Raw genomic sequence first — 23114 nt, forward strand, 5'->3', positions numbered from 1 at the left:
TGAAATATTGGCCTTACTACTCTTGTAAAACCAGTGAACCAACACGCGTTCCAATTTCTAATTTCCCATTTTGACAAAACAGGTTATCACGCAGGTTCAATTCCAAAGTACTTGGTATCAAGCCCCACTTTTGACTGATAACCCAGTTTTATAACCTTGGTCTTGTAATTTACGTCGTCATAAGGTGATATCTCTAACAGGAGGTCTTGAGGGATCTAGGATGCATAAACGCTTCACGGTGGATGGTCCGCAATTTACAGGGGCGTTAGGAAAGATCATAAGAACTTCGCTTGAATGATCGCAAAATGGGAGATACGAGGTGCGATCGGAAAGTTTCAAGACTGCGCCTATAAAAACCCGTACACTTATCTCAGGTATTAAATTCATCCATCACCCTGTAGTTCCCCTGGGAGTGAACACAACGATCCCAGCGCCGCTGCCAAACCTGGAAGCATCCCTGGAAATCTTTCTTTGTCAGCCTGTCAAGCACCATCTGCGATTCTGCCTGAATCTCTTCTATCGTCTCAAATCTCCTTCCCTTTAGCTGAATTTTCATCTTTGGGAAGAGGAAGAAGTCACACGGAGCTAAGGAGGGTGCGGGATGACGGCCATGGTGTTTGAGGCCAAAAACTGCCGAACTTTGAGGGCGTTGTGCGCTGGCGCGTTGTCATGATGCGTCGCATGTGGAGTTCTTCCTTTAGAATCAGCTGACAGGTCCCATAGCCTATCCCAACAATGTCGCACAAGTCGTTGATGGTACGACGTCGATCTTCGTGAATGGCCTGCCGAATCTTCGTAACATTTTCGGGCGTTGTGCTCGAAGATGGTCGTCCAGAACGCTCGTCATCATCGACAGAGGTTCGGCCATTTTTAAAACGTGAATGCCACACAAAAGTTTGTGCACGACCCATTGCGGACTCCCCAAATGCTTGCTTTAGCATTTCATAGGTTTCCGTAGCCGTTTTGGCGAGTCTTTGGCAAAATTTGATTTATTCATGAAAATCCGCCATTCCGAAATCGCAGGAGGGTCGGTGTAATGCACTACCAAAACGCCCGTAACTAAGAAATAAATGCTAATTTGATGATGCCGGCTGGCACACTGATTCACTATGAATGTAGGCCGCACCCCGTAGCGGCCGAAGCTCGTACTACATCCGGTTCGCCCTCTATTGACACAGTCTTGAAACTTTCCGATCGCACCTCGTACGTTGAAGCCACTTTCGAAATGTGTTTAAATTGTTTTTACCAAAGTTAATGAACCTCCCGATGCATCATGAAAATATTTCAGGTCTGTCAATGAAACAGTTGTATCTAGGACCTCCGTGGATCTCCGTGCGCATTTGTACTTTCTGAAAGTGTCCATACAACGTCGACATCTTCTCTGTCGTTAGAACATCAAATGATTTGAGGTAAACATAACCAAAGACAGGGCTTAGCAAAACCATGGTGGAGGCAGCAAAGACCTCTGCAACTTTTTTACCAGAGTACAGGGCACTACAAACCCAGAAGACACTCATCTTCGTACTCACCGCCGCGAGAAACTCAAATCCATAACTGAAGTTACGAGAGATCAGACAAAACATTAGCAATGCTAAACACTACGCAATAGCGCAAACTAAAAGAGATTTTTGTTCAAGTACACCAATTATAATTGAAGAGTACTTTATCGTAGTGCCCTCACTCGCTCTAAGTGCAGGAAACTGTCAAAGAATATCCCAATTTCTTCATGGAACTCGAAGGTTCATAACCGTGTTCACAAAAGCCCGTCACCGGACTCTAACCCCAGCTAGCTGCATCCAGTTTGCTCCATCGATTCCTCTCTCTTTAAAATCAATATTAATGTTATCCTCCCACCTACGCCTAGGTCTTCCCAGTGGCCTCCTCCCTTCAGCCGTTTGCGGGCCTTTTCAAGAACGTGACATCCACGAACAGAAGTCAAGAACATCAGTGCTAAATGTGATACCCTTGCCTCTCTAATTATATGAAAAACACAGCAAACAGATTGACACGTCAAGAGTCAGAGAAACATCTATCAAAGAAACAGTCAAAATAAAACGCCCGGAAGCCATTAAACAAGAAAACTGATAAAGACTTCTTCTACCATTCGAAACTCCATGTCAAAGGGCATATAAATTGGTGGCAGAGCCGATCCTGATTTTTATACAAAAAGGATTCACCCTCTTCCTCTAAAAATCAAGTCCACGAAACATTCACGCTTCACCACACGTCAAAGTCCTTGAAAAAGTCCCTTTCCACAACAGCCTCTTACAGAATGTCGCTTCATTAAGTCCCTGTTCAAACCTCGACTCAGATACCAGTTATCTCAACTTACGTGGTTTTATTCAGTACCTCCCGGAAAATCCCGGGACAGCACCATAAATTAGGCCACATCTTACTTCACATTCATTAACCTTCCTATAATTCGAAAGTATATAGTCTTAACTACTGAAAGCGTCATTAAACAAAAAATAAAATAATGTTTATAATAACATATTTGTATGCCACAAGGCTAACTGAAGAGATCTGAGGATATTAACATTCCAGATTGTCTAGACAAGCGTTTCTCAACCTACGGTACGCGAGCCAATGTTGAGTGGTATGATAACCAAGTAAGAAAATCAAAAGTTTTCCCTGAATGCATTTGGTTAGTGGTACATTTAATGTGTCAAATTAGAATTAGTGGTACGCCAGCGAAAAAGGTTGAGAATCCCTGGTCTAGACCATTAGTAACCGGCTATCCACCACGGACACCGGGTTCGCGTGGGATTCGTGGTAGACACTGAAGGAAAATTTTTCTACGGGCATTTCGTTATTCGCCTGTCAATATAATTTCACCGACCCCCCCCGATTCAGTCATGTCTCATTCAGGGAAGGGGTTCCCAAACCTTTTTTATGTCGATCCACAAAACTGTTCACTATCATACAAATTTTATCCAAATGGCCGATGATCATCTTCTTTAACCTCCAGTGATACAATAAATTCACCCAAGCATAGAAAAACATCCATTATTCCCTGTATAATTCAAAACTTCCCAGAGATCAGTCCTCACAAAATCCACGTAAAAATGTTTTTTGTTCCTACCTTATAGGTTACCAAATATACCACCACACGGTACGTTAACCTTGAAGACCAATCTGTGCCGGCCAAACGATTTGCAAGTTCACAGTTTTCGTTCAAAAGAAATACATCGTCTTAACATAAATTACTGCATTACACAACTTCCTAACATCCAAAAACTTCTTTTTGGAAGCCATCTCCAAAAACTGCGTAATTTTGGGGGAAACACAAACATGTCACATGCAACGTAGTTTTTATTCCATTTCAGTCCGATTACTTTTTTTGCAGGTTTTTCTGTAGGAGCATGTGGTACTTTAGAAGGTTATAAATAGCATTTTCATTGAACGGACATTCATCATACTAAAATATCACAGCAAACATCAATACAAAAAAACAAATTAACATAAAGAAATAAAACAGCAATGCACCACTGATATATGCAAATTCATTCTTTATGTGAAGTGACCTCGTCGGTCTGTTTCAAATTTATGGTGTTGAACTTGGTCCTGATCTTTCGAACACAATCAGCGCGAAAGAAAGCTCTGAGATTACGAAATCCAATGCTTACATGTGGTGGATTTGCAAGCAATAACAGATGTTTAGACGTCGCCAAAGTCTTATCTACCGACTCGGACTTGCTTTATTCTCTACCGAAAGGCAGGAAGCAGAAAGGCAGATCTCATTAACGACAGCGGTACAGTTCGTGAAAAAATATTTCACACGGTCAGTAATCAAATAAGAGGAACTGTGAACCTCTCGGAACATGTTTTCACCATATTTATCAAAGTTTCTTCCATTCTATGCAAGTTATAAAAGAAAATCAAACCAGTTCACAGTATAACAGGCGACTCTCAGTTTACGAACATTCGCTACAACGAACGTCACAATTCATTCAAAATTTCTTAAAGTCGCCAATAGATAGAGTTCCTTATAAAACGAAATGCCAAACGTATAGTGAACATAATTGTAAGATTTAAATAAATAAACTTTTAAAAATGTATTTATTGCAATAATTACCAGAAAATTATTATATGGTAATTATACTGAACTGTTCTTGGTTAATAAAACTAATCTAGGCAGTAAAAAAAACGTTGGTTTACATGTCTCGCCGCGTAGAATGTTTTCTCGTGAGAAATAAATCTGTGACTCCCCCTATTATAATGTAATATGATCATCACTTGATTGCGATGTTCAGTAAATGGTTTTAATGCTTTAAAATGGCTGCTAACGTATCGTAAAAGCTCAGGAATGCAAGATACACATAACGAATGTCTTGGAACGTAACTCGTTCATAAACCGAGATTTGCCTAGTTGAATTAATACAGCTTGGTGGTATTTAAATAGACCAGCCAAGAGCCGTAGTGATATTTAAAAGGGACCGAAAAGGGTTAAGACTGTAGACTACTATATGCACTGTACACTGACGCACGTGTGTGGTACCAGTTTTTATGAATGCTGTCATGTCAAGAATTAGACGTGTTTCAGAACTTTTGGGGTTAGATCCAACTGAACTCAGCAAACAATATCTTGGCAGATTTGCAAATTTGATAATTCACTTATCTAAATACATGTTTATCAAACAAATTTCTTCGTACCGTATCGGTCAAAAACAGTTAAAAATGCTGTGCATGTCATCACGGCATAAATGTTACACAAGTATTCAAGTAAAGCCGATCAAAATTTTGTGGAAATTCCATGAAAAATTGTAATCTCACCAAATTAACATGACCTTTCAGCACGAGTTGTCATTCGTGAATCATGGCAGAACAATAATCATCAAATTCCCTTCTGTGACTTGAATGAAGAAAGCGTCTGTAACCTGGAACATCATAAGAAACAAGAAATGTTAGAACACGCTCCTGTGACGGCAATTTTTCTTAGTGCGGGGTATAATGACACAAAATGGACCTTGATAATCTTATTTTACACGATTTCATCAACTCACAACTTCATGACACTGGATATCAAATATTAAGACAGAGCAGCATTCGCAGTCACTTAGCCGCTACAAATACCTTAAAAAATAACAGGTATTCAAATTTAATACCTGCGACTTTGTATGTTGAATATGGCTGTCTTCTGGGTTGTTGCGTCGTGCATCGCAGAAATCCTTGCTGCTTCCATCATCAGGGCAATCGCCTTGACGATGGAGGCAGCAAGGATCTCTGAAACGTCGGTGAACTTCTACCAGACTACATGGCCCAACAACCCAGAAGACAGCTATTTTTAGACTTACCGCTGTGAAAACCTCAAATCCTACATTTTATTATATGTTGTTAACGGACAAATCAGAACAGCTTCAAAGTGTCATTACAAAACTTTTCATTTCTACAGTCATCAGGATAATGTTCTCTTTCAAATGACTGACCATACACCTCTTCGGGTACTCCTGTTCGCTCGCGATTAAAGTTTCGTTACAAAATTTAAATACTGTGCTTACTCAAGTATAACACACCCATACTTTTTAATTGTAAAATTTTAAAAAATCAAGTATTCGTGTATAATTTGCTTCAAAATAAATATTACTTTTGTGCCCTCGGTGGCCTGGTGGTAGCATGCTTGCCACTGGATCCAAAGTTTCTGGGTTAAAATCCAGCCGAGGTCAATGGATTTTTAAGGGTGATAAAAATCCGTAGCACGACTTCCTTCGGAGGGGGAGTAGAGCTGACGGTCCCATGTCGTAGATTTATGGCAGTAAAAGAACATTATGAGAATGAAAGAGGTGCTCTGTAAGCAAAATTCAGCGGCCATTTCTCACCCATCTCTTCTGATTCGCTTATTAGAGGGCTCTATCAGACAAATCAGGAATGGGTAGAATTTATATGGAGGCAGCAAGCTTGCCACCTGCTACTCTGAGGATACTGTTCATTGAGATGATATCTGAAGCAACGGGAGAAGTGTGCTGGGGCTCTGTCGTGCATAAACCACATTTGTCTTCTTGTATTCAGTGGTACATCTTCAAGGAGACGTGGCAAGTGTCTTCTTAAGAATTGCCGATATGAAGGTCCTCTTAGACGCGATGGAAGCATGTGTGGACCAATAAGCATGTCGCCAACAATTCCTGCCCAAACGTTAATTGAAAATCTTTGCTGGAAGTTGGATTCACTTTGACATAAAGTCATTCATTGAAACTTATTTTTGGCTATTATTTTGAAAATGAAACATGAATCATAGGGAAATTTTTTCTTATTATTGATCCTGGAACACGCACAGAGTTTGTAAACATACTTTTGACTCACCTGTATATTTCACATATTAAATGCACCCTAATTTTTATAACAAATAATTTTAAGAAAAAACTGTTATACATCCATATTGCATACCAAATCACTGAAAACTGTCAATAAACTACGCTACACTCTGTATATGAAACACAACTTTCCAAGCCTCACAACAGGACATGAAGAGTAGAGGAATATTGTCAATTGTCGTCAATCACTGCCAGACATACAGTACTTGCTTCATACAGCAGTCTCAGCTAAACTATTTATTCATTCAAAACAAAAATAATTATTTTGTCACAGTCCACTTACTTAGTGCCTGCATTTGGCTGGGTTTTTAACACAGGACCACAAATAAGACATTCGCTGGTCAAAATTGTACGTAGATGTTCAATGCACACTGCTCAAACTGTGTGTACCATAAAAAAATGTTATTTTGGACGTTGATACTGAGAAAAGCGTGTCTTACTAATTTCCTTCAGAGCCCCCCCCCCCCCAACATGACGCGGCTTGTAACCCGAGAGTATTTCATCAACCTCAGTAGCGGCGAAAATTAATTTCATATGTCAATTGGGGGTCAAAATTCACTTTTAAAGAACCACTTCCTATCTTTTATACGTTTAATAAATAATACAAAGGAATTTCCTCAGTTAAAACCCTTGAATCAAATATGTAATAACCTTACTGGGTTTGACTCCAATGTACATATGGCACTTCACTGTATACATTCTCTTAGTTTACTATTCTTACCTCTGAAAAGTTCTTTCATGTTTCTTCCATCACCCATCATAACTTCCCACAGAGCACCCAGCAGCTGGTTCAAATCCTTGTTCTTATCATATGCACATGTGAGCTTCGAGAATTTTTCATATGTAGTCGCATCTAGTGACTTCTTGACCTGAAATAACATAACATGTGAATCCTTGGCAAAATTCTTCTCATGAACATCATTGATTGGACAAGAAAATTATATAAGTAATAAACCTCTTGAGAGACCATTAATACCTCAAGAAAGACCCTTCTCCATTTAGTTTGTTCGTTTGTCAGTTGTAATTTGGAAACTGTGCCCTCCCTTGGATAATATTTGTACGTGATAACACCAAGTCGGGATGCTGTACTTTCAGTAGTTTGTTTTCTATTAGCTCAGTCAGTATACAGACCGGCTACGGAACTGGATGACCAGGGATCGATCCCCGACAGGGGCACAGGATTTCTCCTCTAGCCTATACGTCCAGACCGGATCTGGGGCCGGCCCAGCCTCCTATCTGACGGGTACCGGGGTTCTTTCCCGAGGGTAAAGCCGGCCGGGGCGTGCTGCTGACCACTCACCCCCATCTAGCGCCTACATGACGTATAGTATGACAGCTTTACTTTACTTTTATAACATGACATCAGGACGTCAAAGGCAAGCGAAAGGGCCCACATTTTAATCAATGATGGCATAATGATGCAACTGTACCTCCTTTAAATAAGAGCTGATCTCTTGTACTTTTGGTGCACTGCTCAAAGAAGACTTGTTCTGGGATGAACAAGGTTTTGATGAAATAGACAATGATGAGTCAGGTTTTAATATAACAGGATTTACTGCTTTTCTCTCCTCTGCACACAGGTCCACTAAATCCTGAAACCATAACCCTTGATTTAATTTTCATTACTAAATACTCTTTTTAATTGAAGAATGAACAAAATAATAGTTGATACTGACAATTCCTAAAATACTTTGAAACCCTTTTCTCAAAATAAAATTTTCAAGAAATTTATGCTACAAAAATATTTAAGTTTCCAAGTGAAAACCATCGCATTACTCCAAGAACACTAGCACCTGAACACGCCTTCACCCCCAAACAGAGAAAGCAATTCTACTTCTACAGATACTTCTAGTAAATAAGAGGAACTCATATGGGGAAAACCTCCAAATCAGGTCGGCTGATCAGAATAATCAAGATACATTATGTGCGACAATCCCTTCTTTTTTCCTGTGCCTGCCATGACCTCCAATCTGCATAATCCTGGCCTTAACCTAGGATATCTGACGACCGTCTCCATTAGCATTGTGGGCCAGTGCTCTCAGATCTAAACAGCTATTAATCTATAAATTCAATAACATTATTGTAATATACCATTTTCAGTATTCGTTAGAAGTGTACCATAAATCCCCTGACCCATAACTTCCTTTCCCACTTTATAATGCAGAAAGATACAACTCAACATGTTTCACAACAAAGGAAAAAACTCCACTTATTTTTAGTCCATTCGAACACATCAGTTGCCGTACACATCAATTTTTAGATAAACATTTCTTTAAATTGTGAAAATGGTTAGAATGATGCAATCTTTTGTACAGAAAACTCAAATCAATAAATAAATAAAGCTGTGAAACCATTATAATTTACCTGAGATGGTGACATAACTTTCAGTGGAGCTACTTTCAGCTTCAATTTCTTTGCTTTGGGTTGTTCACTGTCACTCCACTTAAAAAGAGATTTGGTAGAAGATGCTGCACTCATATCATTGAAATTTATAACAGTAGTTGGTTTTTCCAAAGCTCCAAACAAGTCATTCTTTTTTGCCGCTGGCACGCTGCCAGAAGGTGCGGCTAAGTACTCATCAGGTGACCATTCAGAGCTAAAGCCACTAGCCACTGCAGGTGCATTCCTAAGGAGATGGAATTCAATCAGGATAATGCATGAGACAATGAAGTCAAGGATGTTCTGCAGAAAAACATTTTGAAACAGAGCGCAAAGCAGTCCATCCAAATGTTTCCAGCATTTTGAATACCTCTGCTTGGATCATGACGCCAGAAGTGCTTACTGTTGAGAATTTCTATGAAGATAATATAAACAGATTTAACTACGCAAATACTTGTTATCTTCAGTTCAAGACCTGTTTTCCTGTCTCCTATCTAAAACTGTAAATATTAAAATAAACAAAAAACAATATTTTGTAATATTTTAAAAATATATAAAATTATCATTTACATTTCTATATAGGCATGAAATTTGGTATTCCACCCTATGGGAAGAACATGGACTGAGGGTGTTACAGAAAACTAAACAATTAAAAGTTTCATAATTTGTAACCATCACCAAAAATTATTAAAGTAATCAAATAAAAGAGACTGGGATGGGTACGACATTTAGCATGCACATGAGAGATGACAAATGAGACCGAGGCACAGATAAGAGGGTAATATTAAATTGGATCTTAAACAAAGAGGATACAATAATGCGGAGTGGATTCATCAGTGCAGGACAGAGGTCCTATAGTGGCCTCTAAGTGAGCAATGTCATGTGCCTTCAGATCCAATTAAAGCTGAGAGATTATTAGTTTTACAAAAATAATTCTAGCATAATGTCTAAGGTCTATTCCAACTAAGATGAGAGGCGGTCAAAACAATTCCCCTCTCCCCCCTCCCCTTTAGAAACATGTGGTAGCAATGTTACTGTCTGTCCTGCAAACATCTGCTGCTATCATTCTGGTACTTTCTCTATTACTGTAATGCTCTATGCCTACTACATTATAATATAATGTAACTTTACGAGGGGCAGTCAAAAAGTTCCAGGAATTGTGGTATAGCACTGTAATGGTAGGACATATGGCAACGCTTACCTAATCACCTTCAAAGTAGGACCCTTGCGAGCACACACACACTTGCTCCATCGATCCTGCCATTGTTGGAAGCACCGGCGGAAGGCTTCGTTTGGAATCTTACATGTCTAGTTTTAACTCATTCCTTGGCAAATTAATTATGTTAAAACAGGTTTATAAAACTATAATTTGCTTATTCTGATGATGGTGTAACACATATAATCTGGACTGTTGGGATTTTGGACACTGTCCATTGTCTCATGTTATAAAATTACACAATGTTTTGAGAACTGGATCTGTCCTGATCTTCAGGTTTGGTGAAGGGATTGAGATTAGCTCATTCTAATGGACCACACAGAGTTAATACCTCTCCCCTTCATCACACCTGAAGACAAGGGCAGATCCAGTTCTCAAAACATTTTGTGTAATTTTATAACATGAGACAATGGACAGTGTCCATAACCCAAACAACCTAGACTGTAAAATGATTAATGATTATCTAAGTAGGAAACTTTCAGAAATTACAAGATCATGTATCACATGAAAGTAAATTTATTGCACTAGAGATGCAGCGACTCACCCTATCCTTGCCACTGCAAGGGAACGAGCGGCTGTTGTGTCAAATGATGCTGAAACAGGAGGAGAAGCCTTCAACTCACAGGCAGGCGCTCTCAATCTTGGAGGTGGCAACTACCAACCAACAAACAAACCAAAAGATGGTTACAAGTATAATTTTGTAAAAGAATCAATCGAGATCCGCCTACATGACGACTTCAACAGAGATGATGGTTTCACTCTGGGCCAGGCCTGGTATCCTGTGACAAAACTGCTGTCTGTCCAGGAGGCCGAGACAGCCGGCGCTAGCATGTGACTTCAACCGCCAGCGTGAAACAAAGCAACAGACGGGCTACCAGCAACATCATTACTACCTGACATCCACTGCCAGTTTTCATCAGCTAGTGCAGAAGAAAGGAACAGACTTTTTACCCAGCAACCCTGAGAATGAGAACAGATATAGTTCTCGAAACGTTGGCGTAAGACATGGTTTGTTCACCATTCCGCCACCTGATGCGGCTTGTAGCCCGAGTAGTTCATAAACAAAAGTTACAGATATTCATTCAGATTTCAGTCTTGTACAATATACCATTTTGAGAAATCTGATTAAGTATGATTTGAGCTTCATGTACAGGTGGTCTGATGTGGGTCAACTGAAGTAACTTTTAGTGAAGACCCTCAAAATTTAATCAAAATCCACTGTGCAGTTTTGAAGATAAACACAGACGGACAACAAAGGGTACGTATGACATCCCCATTATGCTTTCACTACATACACTGAGAACGTAAACGTAATCTCATGGGCATTTAGACAGTTTCTCAAAAGCACAGGTGTCAAATGAGATGGAAGATATCACCACAAATGGTGATTACACAAGAATTTAGATATGGCAGTCATGATCCATGTTATGCAATGCCTCAATACGGAAAATTCTTTGGCACAATGTGGGCAATTGGGGTGGGGGTGGAATATGTGGACTCCAACAAATCGATAAGTGGATTCATAATCTATTCACGTACACTTGTTATTCATGACTACCATCAGCACATCAAATAACACAATTACAAACTTAACTTACAATTAAATTTTTGTGATGGGATCTTGTATACAACAGACAACCAGGTTAAACTTGATGTCTGAAGGTTTCTGACCATTCTGTGGCACACTGCGTTAAATTGTTACATAGGATTAGAGTGCTGTGACACTATTAACTGGTAACAGCATTTCCACCACACTGGATATGATGGTTATACAGCCTGACCATGTGCTACAGGCTGCAGTTTTTTTTTTAATTAGGCACTTTTAAAGATGGCTGTCTTCTGGGTTGTTGCGCTATGTAGTCTGGTAGAAGTTTACTGACATTTTAGAGGTTCTTGCTGCCTCCATCATCAGGGCGATGGAGGCAGTAAGGACCTCTTATTAAACGTCAGTAAACTACACAGCGCAACAACCCAGAAGACAGCCATCTTTAGACTCACCACTGTGAAAACCTCAAATCCTACACAGGCACTTTTAGCTACACTGGTTACATAGTGACAACTATAAAACACTGATTGTGAGGGAGAGTCCGAATTAGTAAAGACGCAGTTGTGGCCTATTTTAAGATGCTGCACAAGGATTTGATTAGAGTAACCCACATTTTCAATAAAGCAGAACAATCTTCGTGAGAAAGTGGAAAGAAAAGAAGAGATGTGTAGCCTCACGACAATCTCGTATCAACACATGGACATATTTTCTTCCATCTCACACATTCAGGACTTACCATCTTCTCTGCGTTAACAAAAAACTGCCGCAATTCACGTATCATTGAGCCAAATGAAGATTGCTTCTTCACATGTGGTTGTACCCATGAAGACAAGGCTGTTTTGAACGACTGCCCTTCAAATCTTTGGTCACATAAAAGTATCGCCCCATAGTCATTCTTGTGTCTAATTACTCGACCAATGCCCTGGTTGACAGCACGTGTGGCTTCAAGGAGATACCACTCTTCTGCAGTGAGACACTGTAAGTAATAATGGTAACAGTTTTTGTTACACCATAGCAATTTCTTCTAACTACATTGCTGAATAAAAGGCAGATACAAACAATAACAATTTTTGAGAATCCAGAAGCTAATACAGTTAGAAATAAAATGAACATTAAAAATGACAACAACGTGAAAAATTCAGGAAATGAAAGTCAGGACACCATAAAATTTTAGAAAAAATAACCATGGTTTGATAAAGCACACTTTATAATGGTAGAATAAGGAAATTAGAATATAATGAATGACTGCAGTTCCTAATGAATAAAATTGATATATATCATCAAAAATACAAAACCGACCATTTTTTATAAATGATAATATGAACGATAACAAAAACAAAGATAAACTAAGTCCACAGTAAAAAAATTCTCAAAATATTTCTTATTACGTATTCAGTTCCAAGAAAGAATTACAGTAATGAAAGAACAAATTACTTGATTTCCATTCTTTCCGTGGTTCTCTTTAAGGTAGATCCGTTTAAGTCTGACATAAGTATCCATCAGCGGAGGGAATGGGAGTCCTATAACAATGACAGCTCGACCATTAACATCCATAAAGTCAAGTCCTTCAGACACTTTGCCTCGAGTGACTGCCATAAAACAGGCTCCCCTGGTGACAGGGTCCTGCACCTTGTTGCAGTACTCAGCTATGGTGGTGTTGAAGCCATCACGGCTTCTGGGTTCCACAAAGATTGGCTGCAATGCAGAGTAAACAACATTGTCAAGCTGATTCTAAATATAATAGTTCCAACAATATTTTCACTGTACAGTGTGTTCACAGATAAACCAAAATGCCAAATGGGAAGTGGCAGTTTAATTCCAGTTTATCGGTAAATGCATGCAACTTTTGAACAATTAACTACTTAGCTGAAGAAAATACAGAACATATTTAAAAGAAAATAACTTTTGTGAGATTAATAAACATTTAATAACATTCTTATATTGCAGCATCTTCTTGTGTATATAGGACTTGTATTAAAATCCTGAAACCTGTTACTAATAAAAACTGGAAGCCCCTAATTACAATAAACAAAAGTAGCATTCTTTAGGAAGAATTACAAATCACTGCCAAGTTTTAGTTTAAAAAAAACTTTTTTTTTAGTATCTTGCATTTAATGCTGTTTTTAGTAACTAGATCTTAACACAGTAAGTAGTTAGTTAGTAAAGGCCAAATCCTTGTTAGTCAAAACTGATTCTTACCAATTATAACCTGCAAAAACCAGTTCTACCTAGTTCTAACCACATTACCCAGTTTAGCAAGTGGGAGCTGAGTGCAACTGAGACGCTACTTTACAAGCAATAAGTTTATTGTTCTACGTGTATTCTGTATTTTATAACATATAATAGCCTGCCCTTCTGTGGCAGCAATTGCCTTCTGAACAAGTGTTTCCAGTATTTTACTTCTGTCACATGGATCACGCTAACATGTTCACATAAACACAGAGTCTACACTTCACGACTGGACTTAAATTTCATTCCTTAAATGAAGGTATTACCTTTGATCAAGAAATACCAAACCTGGAAACAGTGCACTAATATATGGAGCTATGGCTGGGATCACATAAAATTAATAAAAATGCATGAAAACCTTGGAATGAGAAATCTAAAATCATTGTAAAAAGCTGATTAATATTCTTCTATGGCACAGCCCTAAGTCGAGCCTTGGCCCCCTCCCATGTGGGAGGTTTCTTTGTCTTTGAAGTGTGCATTTATGAGTAGTGAGTGACATGCACAATGTCTACTCAATCCTGATTTGTCTGATAGAGCCATCTAGTAGTGAATCAGGAGAGACTTGGGTGAGAAATGGCCGCTGAATTTTGCTTGCAAAACATCTCGTTTCATGCTCGTAAGGTTCTTTTACATGCCGTAAATCTACGAAATGGGACCGGTGGCTTTATTTCCCCTCGGAAGGGAGTTGTGCTAGATTTTTATCACCCTTAAAAATACATCGACCTTGGCTGAGTTTAAACCTGTGAACCTTGGGTCCAGTAGTGAGCACACTAACTACTAGTCCACCAAGGACAACAAAAAGCTGTTACATATACATAAAATTGCAGAAGAAACAAAATAAAATGTAAACAACATAACTTTCTTATAGACATTATCCCACTACAAAGATCTGCAAGAGACACATTCAGAGTTTACAGCCAGAAACAATAGCACTGCACTGAGCAGTCAAATCTAGCTTCTTCAGCTAGTAAAGGCTGCTTCCAGGGAGGAATGGATGTTCCCTTCAGAGGGATAATAAAGAATTAAGCCTATGAAACAGCTGCTATATACCCAAGGTAATCAAATAAAATCATGCAAGAAAACCATCAGATTCTTGATGATGACCAAGACAGCTCTCAAAATGTTGGTTTCTTATGGCCACCCGATGAGTTTGATTTCTAGCGAAGAGTTCACTGAATTCAGTCGCCACAAAATCTATAGATCATACAAATATTATGTAAAATACTTACATCCTGTTAGCAGCTTTAGCATTTTTTCTTTAAAGCTAAATCTTCATTCTAATTAGAACAGCGAAAATGCAAGATCATGTTTCATGACCTGATTAAAAAATAAGTTTTAATTAAAGAATTAATTAATTAATCAGACTTGTTGCAGTGTTTTCTGCACCCATTTCATCTGGATTTTTTGTTCATGTACTTGATCCATATGTTGAACTGGGCTCAACAATTCACATATTTTAAACACAATATTCTTTGTATAAAGTGAAGCTTTCGCGGCGACTGAAGTTGATGAAAGACTAGGGTTACAAGCAGCATCAGGTGGCTGAATGGTGAATAAACCATATTTTTTGCCAACGTTTCAAGAGCAATCTCTGCTCTCATCCTGAGGGTTGCTGCACAAATCTGGTCCTCTGTAGCGTGCTAACCAATGGGAACTGCGTTTCTCTTCAAATGCTGGCATAAAGTTTATTCACCATTCAGCCACCTGACGCGGCTTGTAACCCAAGAGTCTTTCATCAACCACAATATTCTTTGTTAAATTACAAACCAATGACAAAACAATAAAGAGTCAAATATTATATATGATCTTACCTTGAGGGCAGCAATCTTTGACCAGAGACCAGACTGTTGCCACTCTTCCTTGCATTTGTACAGGACAGGATATGACGGGAAGAACACCAGAATACCATGAGGAACGACACGGCACACATTCAACACGGTCATTCCCAACGATGATATGTACTGGGGGTCATTCCTTCAATACATCCAATACAAGATATGTACTGTGTCAGAAAATAAGAAGTGTGTGCCATTGTATGTATTCATGAAATAACATAAAATGGAAGAAAAAAAAATTATCTAAACATTATCACCACCACAACCTTGGCAGATAATATTTTAAAACACTTCCCAGTTTTGCCTTTTTATGTTGTTCAGATTATCTTCATTCATTTGGTTTATATTCTATAATACGAACAATTCAAACTACTTCCTTGGACCTAATAATTTTAAGCGCTATTCACCAAAGCATGATAGATGCTGTTTTTAACTCATAATAACCAAGACTCCCTTTATCTGACAGTTTGATATTGTCTCCAACATCCCCAAACCCTACCACTGTCGAGTTATCATCCTGATTTTACCCTTAAAATTATATACCCGTAAAATCATGGTACATAACAACAAAATTGGGGATCTGAAGACGAGTTGTATGGCAAACGTATGACAGCACGGACCATAGCTCAACTTCTAAATGAAGGTTACTAAAACAAGTTTAAGTGGCATACCTTGTGTTGTAGGAAGAGTTCAGAGCACATCCATCTGGTCCTGTTGATATTACAGAAACAAACACCTGGCCTGAACCAATCACATGAGGATTCTCTAACGTGACTGGAATTGGTATCCCAAGTTCAGACATAAGAGATGGCAATGGCGATAATGTTCCACTTGTAAGAATCACACAGTGCAAATTGTTTTCCAATAGTTGCTTCATCCTGCACACAACATATTCAAACTTCAAGATAAATGAGATGACAGCAGCAGATTCAATGGTATCACTGCCATAAACAGGGTGATGAATTTATCATCCGTCTATCGACACAGTGGGGGTTCACAACCCATGACCCACATTTTTTGTGTGACCCATATGCATTTATTGTAATATTGTATCTCACTGTATGATTAAAATGATTATTTGACAAAAGAACACGTGCTTTATTAATGGAGGTTATGATCTTCTCATTTGTGATTACATGTAGTCTTGTAGGTGGTTAACTACATTTCAGATGAACATCCATAACCACATACAAGACAAACAGTATCACAACCCAGAACCCCAAAATCCACATTTTCACCACTGAGAAAACCCAAGTCTCATGCTTTGTTATGTTGTCAGTATTTAGAAGTACCACCAAGAACTAGTCCATGTCTTACTGGCAAATGCTTAGAGCAGTGTTGCACAACCTTTCTACGCTCGTGGCACACCAAATATTGTCAGAGTCATGGCAGCACACCAACCACATTTTGCATATCGTGGGGGGAGGTAATGGTTTATGGCATGGATTGGCCGCAACAACTTCTTATAAATCGGCCCCAACCGAAAAATGTTCTATTTGATGTTTATAATTATCCATCTTCATTATTATGTCATTTATTTTTAATATATTCACCATTTGAAACAAAATATATTTCCTATCACTTGATCCAAAATTTATTAACGATGTGCAAACATTTAAACTTAAAGATACTTATTTGTATTTTTACATGTAGATTGCAGAAAAATACAGTGGCAATAAAAGTAAAGGGGAGGTACACGTGTTTTGCTGCAAAGTGGTTGTGTTGTTTTCAAATTCCATTTAGTAGATCTTGTCTGTCCTCAATCTGCCTGATCAAAACAAAGAAAATTAAAACTGAGACAGAGTAGAAAACAAGATTTTTCAATTATTTATCTCATTATGGTTATAATTAATATGAGGTTAAAATATCGTGGCACACCTAGATGGCCTCCGCAGCACACCAGTGCACCGCGGAACACCGGTTGCGCATCACTGGCTTAGAGAGATACATGTGAATTCCAAAAACAGAAATTAACCTGAAATAGATGATAAAGACCATCGAAAAGAGCTAGCAAGAAATCAAAAATGAAAGATTATGTGAAAATAGAAAATTGGAGACTTTTTGTCCACTGACCCATATAAAATGGAGATAATCCTGAAAGAATATGAAGACAAAATACTTATTAATAGGCAAGTCATGAACAACTTCTGCTGACAAACAACTGATTGCAACTTTACTGCACAGTCACTATTATCAGCAGTCAAATCATTCAAAGTGAAAAAAAGTGATAGGTCATTCACGCAGCAATAAATATAAACAACTGATACAGTTTGTTTCACCCTAATCTTTTACCACATCATAATGAGTTCAAAAATGTTAGTGTTAAAATAACAAAGATCATCATACATACATACATACACACACACACACACGTTATAAATTTCAATATCCGAAGACAAACAAAAAATAAAGCAGGAGAGAATATAAACAAAAAATCAAAGACTTTTCACATCTCGGCCTTGGTTTTTTTAATTATCACAGACAAGCAAATGAGTGGGATTGTTCAGCCTTGTTTATAAACATAAAATAAAGTATAAAACTTATCACAAGTCACATACAAAATTCAGCACTCAAATTCTGTGGAACCTTAAACTATAACCCTCTGAAAACATATGTATAACTTTGGCTCTTGAGAACAAACCATGTAGAATTTTGAAGGTATACCAATGTTTTAGCAAACAGTGAAGTTGGTTATACCCAAAAAGCCAAGTTATCCATTAAATGCCTGACACAAAACCTTTCTACATGGCTTATTCCCAAAAGCAAAAGTTATAAGATATACCAAAACTGCAAAACCTTAAGGACCTTGAAAAAGCAGTTCATCGCCTATAAATATAAAGTCTCAGACACATTGTTATTTTCTAGCTATTCTTTAAATAACAGTAATCCCCACTGGAATAGTAAATTTAATGTTTTCACAGGCCATATGGAATTCACTGAGAAGTAACAGCATTGGACCCATTATTGAAGATGAATACTAACCCAAATGCAGGACTGAAGCACAAATAAGTGATAACTCTTTCTTTCGCTTTGGTGCCTGATGCTCTGGTCTCGCCCCATGAATCAGACTTCTGTTTTGACTTCTTTAGTTCCTCTTCAGTCACATGAACCTTTCAGAAGGATTAATTTTATAACATAGTGTCACAAGCCAACAGTTCAAGAGTAGCCTTAAAATTCTCATCATACCTAAGCCATACAGCAAAATATACAAACTAATAAGCAAAAAAATCCATACATTTTTAAAGTTTTATTTTCTGACCTAGTACATTAGGTACCACAACAGAAAATTTTGTTTAAATGAAACGATTAAAATTCCAAGTCCTACGAATGTTGAACTATATTGGTATGTGGTGATTTCTGTACCCAAGCAATATAATAATGCATCAGTAGATAATATGGCCATGCTGGTAAAAGGGGTGGAAGGGATTTATTATTGTTTGTATATGGAATTAAAGATTGGATTTTGGCTGTCAGTATAAATATCATCCAAATCACTGTTTTGTCTTTGTACGCAATACAAGTGGCATTTTTTCCACTGTGTTCAAATATTTGCCCTTCCTGAGTATTATTATCTCCATTGTACCAGTGACCAAGAATTGTAAATAGCATAAATTAAATTTGCAGAAGTTATATCTAATGACGGACAAGTAGCCCAAAACGTCATATAATATATAAGTGAAGCTTTCGCGGCGACTAAAGTTGATGAAAGACTCTCGGACTACAAGCTACGTCAGGTGGCTGAATGGTGAATAAACCATATCTTCTGCCAACGTTTCGAGAATAATCTCTGCTCTCTTCCTCACGGCTCTAGCACCGTTCAGCCACCCGACACGGCTTGTAGCCCGAGAGTCTTTCACCAATGTCATATAATAAATTAAAAACACAAAATAAATAACCACACAAATGTAATGATGGTTATTTAATGGCTGTTGTGTGTAGACTGACGACAATAAAAAAAATCCAAATAAATACCTGACATAAACTAACCTTGAAGCAATGCTTGAGCTGATCTATGTGAACACTCCTGTCATTATGCGATCTGAACACAATCTTCAGTAAGTCAACAATCTTTTGGATTGCAGCTCCTTTGAAACGAAATGGAGAGTTACCAGTAACCGAGAGGTACTGAATAATCTTCATTAACACATCTACGAGAAGGGAGCTCTTCTCATATGTGACCTACAATATAACCACATGATGGTTAAATGAATATCTGCAGAAACATACAGCAAATCAGGTAAAATCAGTTCGCATCATAAAGATGCACTTATACAGACTCCTTTTGCTATAAAAAAAATGCAAGAAATGGTGATGGTACTTGCTTTGCTTTACGCGGCTAATCCTTAATTATTACTGACAAATTTAAAAATCAATGGTCATTAGATAATCAATGTAGCTTTCCAACATACTACAGATGACAAAAATAAAAAGTTCCAAAATTTCACAGTCTAATTTAATTTGTTCAAATAGATCTATATTTTAAGTTCAAATAACATTAGTTGTAGTGATATCATGACAACTAACCATACTGTGCATACTGTCACAATGCCTACCAGTATCACAAAAATGCAACTGCAAGTACAGCACTCACATAATATCTGCCAGTGATGACCATAAGACCATTAAAATTGAGAGAGGGAGATTGAAAAAAAAGACTGTGCATAAACTTCTGCTGCCATTCATCAGAACAGTATAGCTTCATATGACAACCACTAAACCAAGAGAGCAGACCGAAAGAAAGAGATGCCATGCACCAACTTCTGCTCGTGTTTCTTAGGTCAACGATAATGTTTTTGGATCACAGCGTACACGCCCCCCCCCACCCCCCCAACAGCTAAAGAAATGACTTCATTCACAGTAGCCACACGGCTGTTAGTCGTGAGAGAACAGACACTGAAAGAAGATAAAACAATTTACATCACAGATTTTTCTGTGTGAACACAAAACCATTTACTGCTAAAGCTAAGGTGTTTGCAAGTTCTCATCCCTGCAGCCCCTCTACCAGCTCCTGTCCAAGGCCAAATTTAATCCATTTCACAAACACTGACAATGACATTACCTTCCAAATAAAATCTTTTTACCACTCATTATTCATACAGTTTCATTCATCCATCCTTCTGTGAAACATTTACATTTTTCCTATTATTTAAATATTTAAATAGCTTCACTGTGTTGAAAACCTAATTAACCATGATATAGACCGACTATCTCGCCATTAAAAAAGGCAGTTGTAAGTTGCACATTAGTTTTACAGGAAGCAAGTCTGAAAAAAAGTGCAGCTTATATTCACATGAATATGAAAATTGGAATGTTTCGCAAGGATGCGAGTAATCTACAGGCATATTTAAAAATAGAAGAAAAAAACATACAAAAAGATAATTAGCTGACATCTGCTGGAAAATTGTTTTATTACGGCAAACAGAACACTGAATATCAGTGTTAAGCTGGTGCAGTTTTTTGTATATGAGAAATCAACAAAATAAATGCTGCTGTTACACTGAAAAAAGGTAGTTGATATAGTGGATGGCACATACATCTCTTGCACTTTGTGGTAATGCCAAGCCTGTACAACATAAAGAAAATAAAAGAAAAATAATTCCCAAATTGCAAACGGTCATAACAAGACAAAACTATATAAACCGAATTCTTGCACTGGATCTGATTGGAAGTCGCTTCAAGACAACCTTGTGTGATGTATTAATAGATGAATGGGTGGGTTTATCCATTACATACCCCTGCCTTCGCCAGTAAATCAATAATAAAACTTCCATAAAAAGTTGAGCCACCCGACTCAACTGGTATATCATCAATGGCCTTCTCCAGCTCTAAAAACATAGTCTTCAGTATACAGAGTTCCTCAGCAGAAAAATCTGGCTTCGTGGTGTCTCCGATCTGTGAGAATTCTGCAGCAGATTCCCTGTTCTCATATAAGTTCTCCATTACCTTCAGAACAAATAAAGACATACTACAGTAAACCTAGTGCAAAACATGGTCGCTCACTGTGAGGGAGGAATATAGATTGCAGGTATTTCGGAATAGGGTGTGAGGAGGATATTTGGGCCTAGGAGAGAAGACGATGGGGTCTGGAGAAAGCTACATAATGATGAACTTAAAAATTTGTACTCCTCCCCCAACATTGTCAGGGTGATTAAGTAGAGAAGAATGAGATGGGCGAGGCATGTAGCGCGCATGGATGGGACAAGAGGTGTGCACCGGGTATTGGTTGGGAAGCCTGAGGGGAAGAGACCGTTGGGGAGATCTAGACATAGATGGGAGGATAATGTCAGACGTGATCTATGAGAGATAGGAGTTGAAGGAGACTGGATTTTTTTGGCCCATGACATGGTCCAGTGGAGGGCTTTGGTTAATTCGATGATGAACCTTCGGGTTCGGTAAGCCATCTAGTTAATTAGTTACAGTAAACCTAGCTGTTACAATTTCCACAATGACAGAAATAAATAATGTTATCCAGCATAACACATCAATAATATACCAGTTTTACAAAACTTGATTTCCAAACTTAAACCTGAATTTTATAATAAGTAGAGATGAAATGAAGTTTCAATATAATATAAATGTGTAGGTAATTTAACATCATCTTTCACCTTATCTATTTACCACATGAAGGTTACAGTTATTATGATTAATAAGAAGACAAATAAGGGAGAGAAGATTAAGAGAAGTGCAAGAAATTTTTATCTCACTTATAAGTACTGTTCAGAAACTTCCCTCACTCTGACCTGGCATGATTCCCACCTGTGTGATTTCCTGAATGCACAATGCCACATCTGTACTTCGGATATGAATAGAAACAGACTCCTCACATATTTTTTCCACATTGTGGGCTTCATCCAGGATCACCACATTGTTCTGAAACAAACAAAGTTGATTTGATCGCCTTAACAATATTTGGTGAAAAGTCAAAATTATGGATCTCCTCATTATGAAGCCTTCTCCAGCCTCCATTACCTTATCCCTCTGAGGTTCAAATATTCTAGGAACTGTGTTCTTGCACCCTCAGTCTGTAATTCCCAAGTTTCATATCCATGCAAAACAATTACTTTAATGTAAGACTTGAGGTTCTCACAGCGGTGAGTATGAAAATATCCGTCTTCTGGGTTATTGCGCTGTGTAGTCTGGTCGATGTTAACCAACGTTTCAGAGGTCATACTGCCTCCGTCATCAGGGCGCCCTGATGACGGAGGCAGTATGACCTCTGAAACGTTGGTTAACATCGACCAGACTACACAGCGCAATAACCCAGAAGACGGATATCTTCAATTACTTTAATCTTTACATTTTAAACAGCAGATTGAATGAAAAAAATTGATCTGCACAGTAGCAAGCCTTATCTTAATTCAGTTTGCTCTTAATTTCTTCCTGAATTCAATGTTGACCTGTTAACATTGTTCCCAAATATTTAATTCTTTCATATTTAAAAAAAAAGAGCCTGTAATGATTTTATTCTACAACCTGGTGATGAGATATGAACATGTATTTAGTTTTCTCTATACACAATTCTACATCATCTTCCTTATGAGCATCTAACAGCTTGTGTGTGTCTATATTTATGTTTACATCCAATAAATTAACATCAACAA

General features: G+C 38.0%; 1 protein-coding gene across 7 annotated transcripts in view; it reads right to left on the reverse strand.

Annotated features, from left to right (window-relative positions):
• The window catches only part of Rtel1 (Regulator of telomere elongation helicase 1), a 52836-nt gene that overhangs the window by 20487 nt on the left and 9235 nt on the right, over positions 1 to 23114 (reverse strand). For all 7 annotated transcript variants that reach the window (XM_087353793.1, XM_087353824.1, XM_087353939.1 and 4 more), the window contains 13 exons: positions 22270 to 22383; positions 21247 to 21456; positions 19501 to 19692; positions 18496 to 18623; positions 16185 to 16391; positions 15490 to 15652; positions 12884 to 13144; positions 12186 to 12425; positions 10448 to 10557; positions 8673 to 8934; positions 7739 to 7900; positions 7030 to 7177; positions 4774 to 4877 (listed from right to left, as the gene is read on the reverse strand). In XM_087353793.1, coding sequence (XP_087209919.1) covers positions 4804 to 4877; positions 7030 to 7177; positions 7739 to 7900; positions 8673 to 8934; positions 10448 to 10557; positions 12186 to 12425; positions 12884 to 13144; positions 15490 to 15652; positions 16185 to 16391; positions 18496 to 18623; positions 19501 to 19692; positions 21247 to 21456; positions 22270 to 22383 — 2271 coding nt within the window. In that variant the 3' untranslated portion in view covers positions 4774 to 4803. The remainder of the gene's footprint in view (positions 1 to 4773; positions 4878 to 7029; positions 7178 to 7738; positions 7901 to 8672; positions 8935 to 10447; positions 10558 to 12185; positions 12426 to 12883; positions 13145 to 15489; positions 15653 to 16184; positions 16392 to 18495; positions 18624 to 19500; positions 19693 to 21246; positions 21457 to 22269; positions 22384 to 23114) is intronic.

The sequence above is a fragment of the Zootermopsis nevadensis genome, unplaced genomic scaffold, assembly GCF_977971745.1.
Source record: "Zootermopsis nevadensis isolate Lab colony 2312 unplaced genomic scaffold, Znev_1.0 Znev_ptg000001l, whole genome shotgun sequence".
Classification (NCBI taxonomy): domain Eukaryota; kingdom Metazoa; phylum Arthropoda; class Insecta; order Blattodea; family Termopsidae; genus Zootermopsis; species Zootermopsis nevadensis.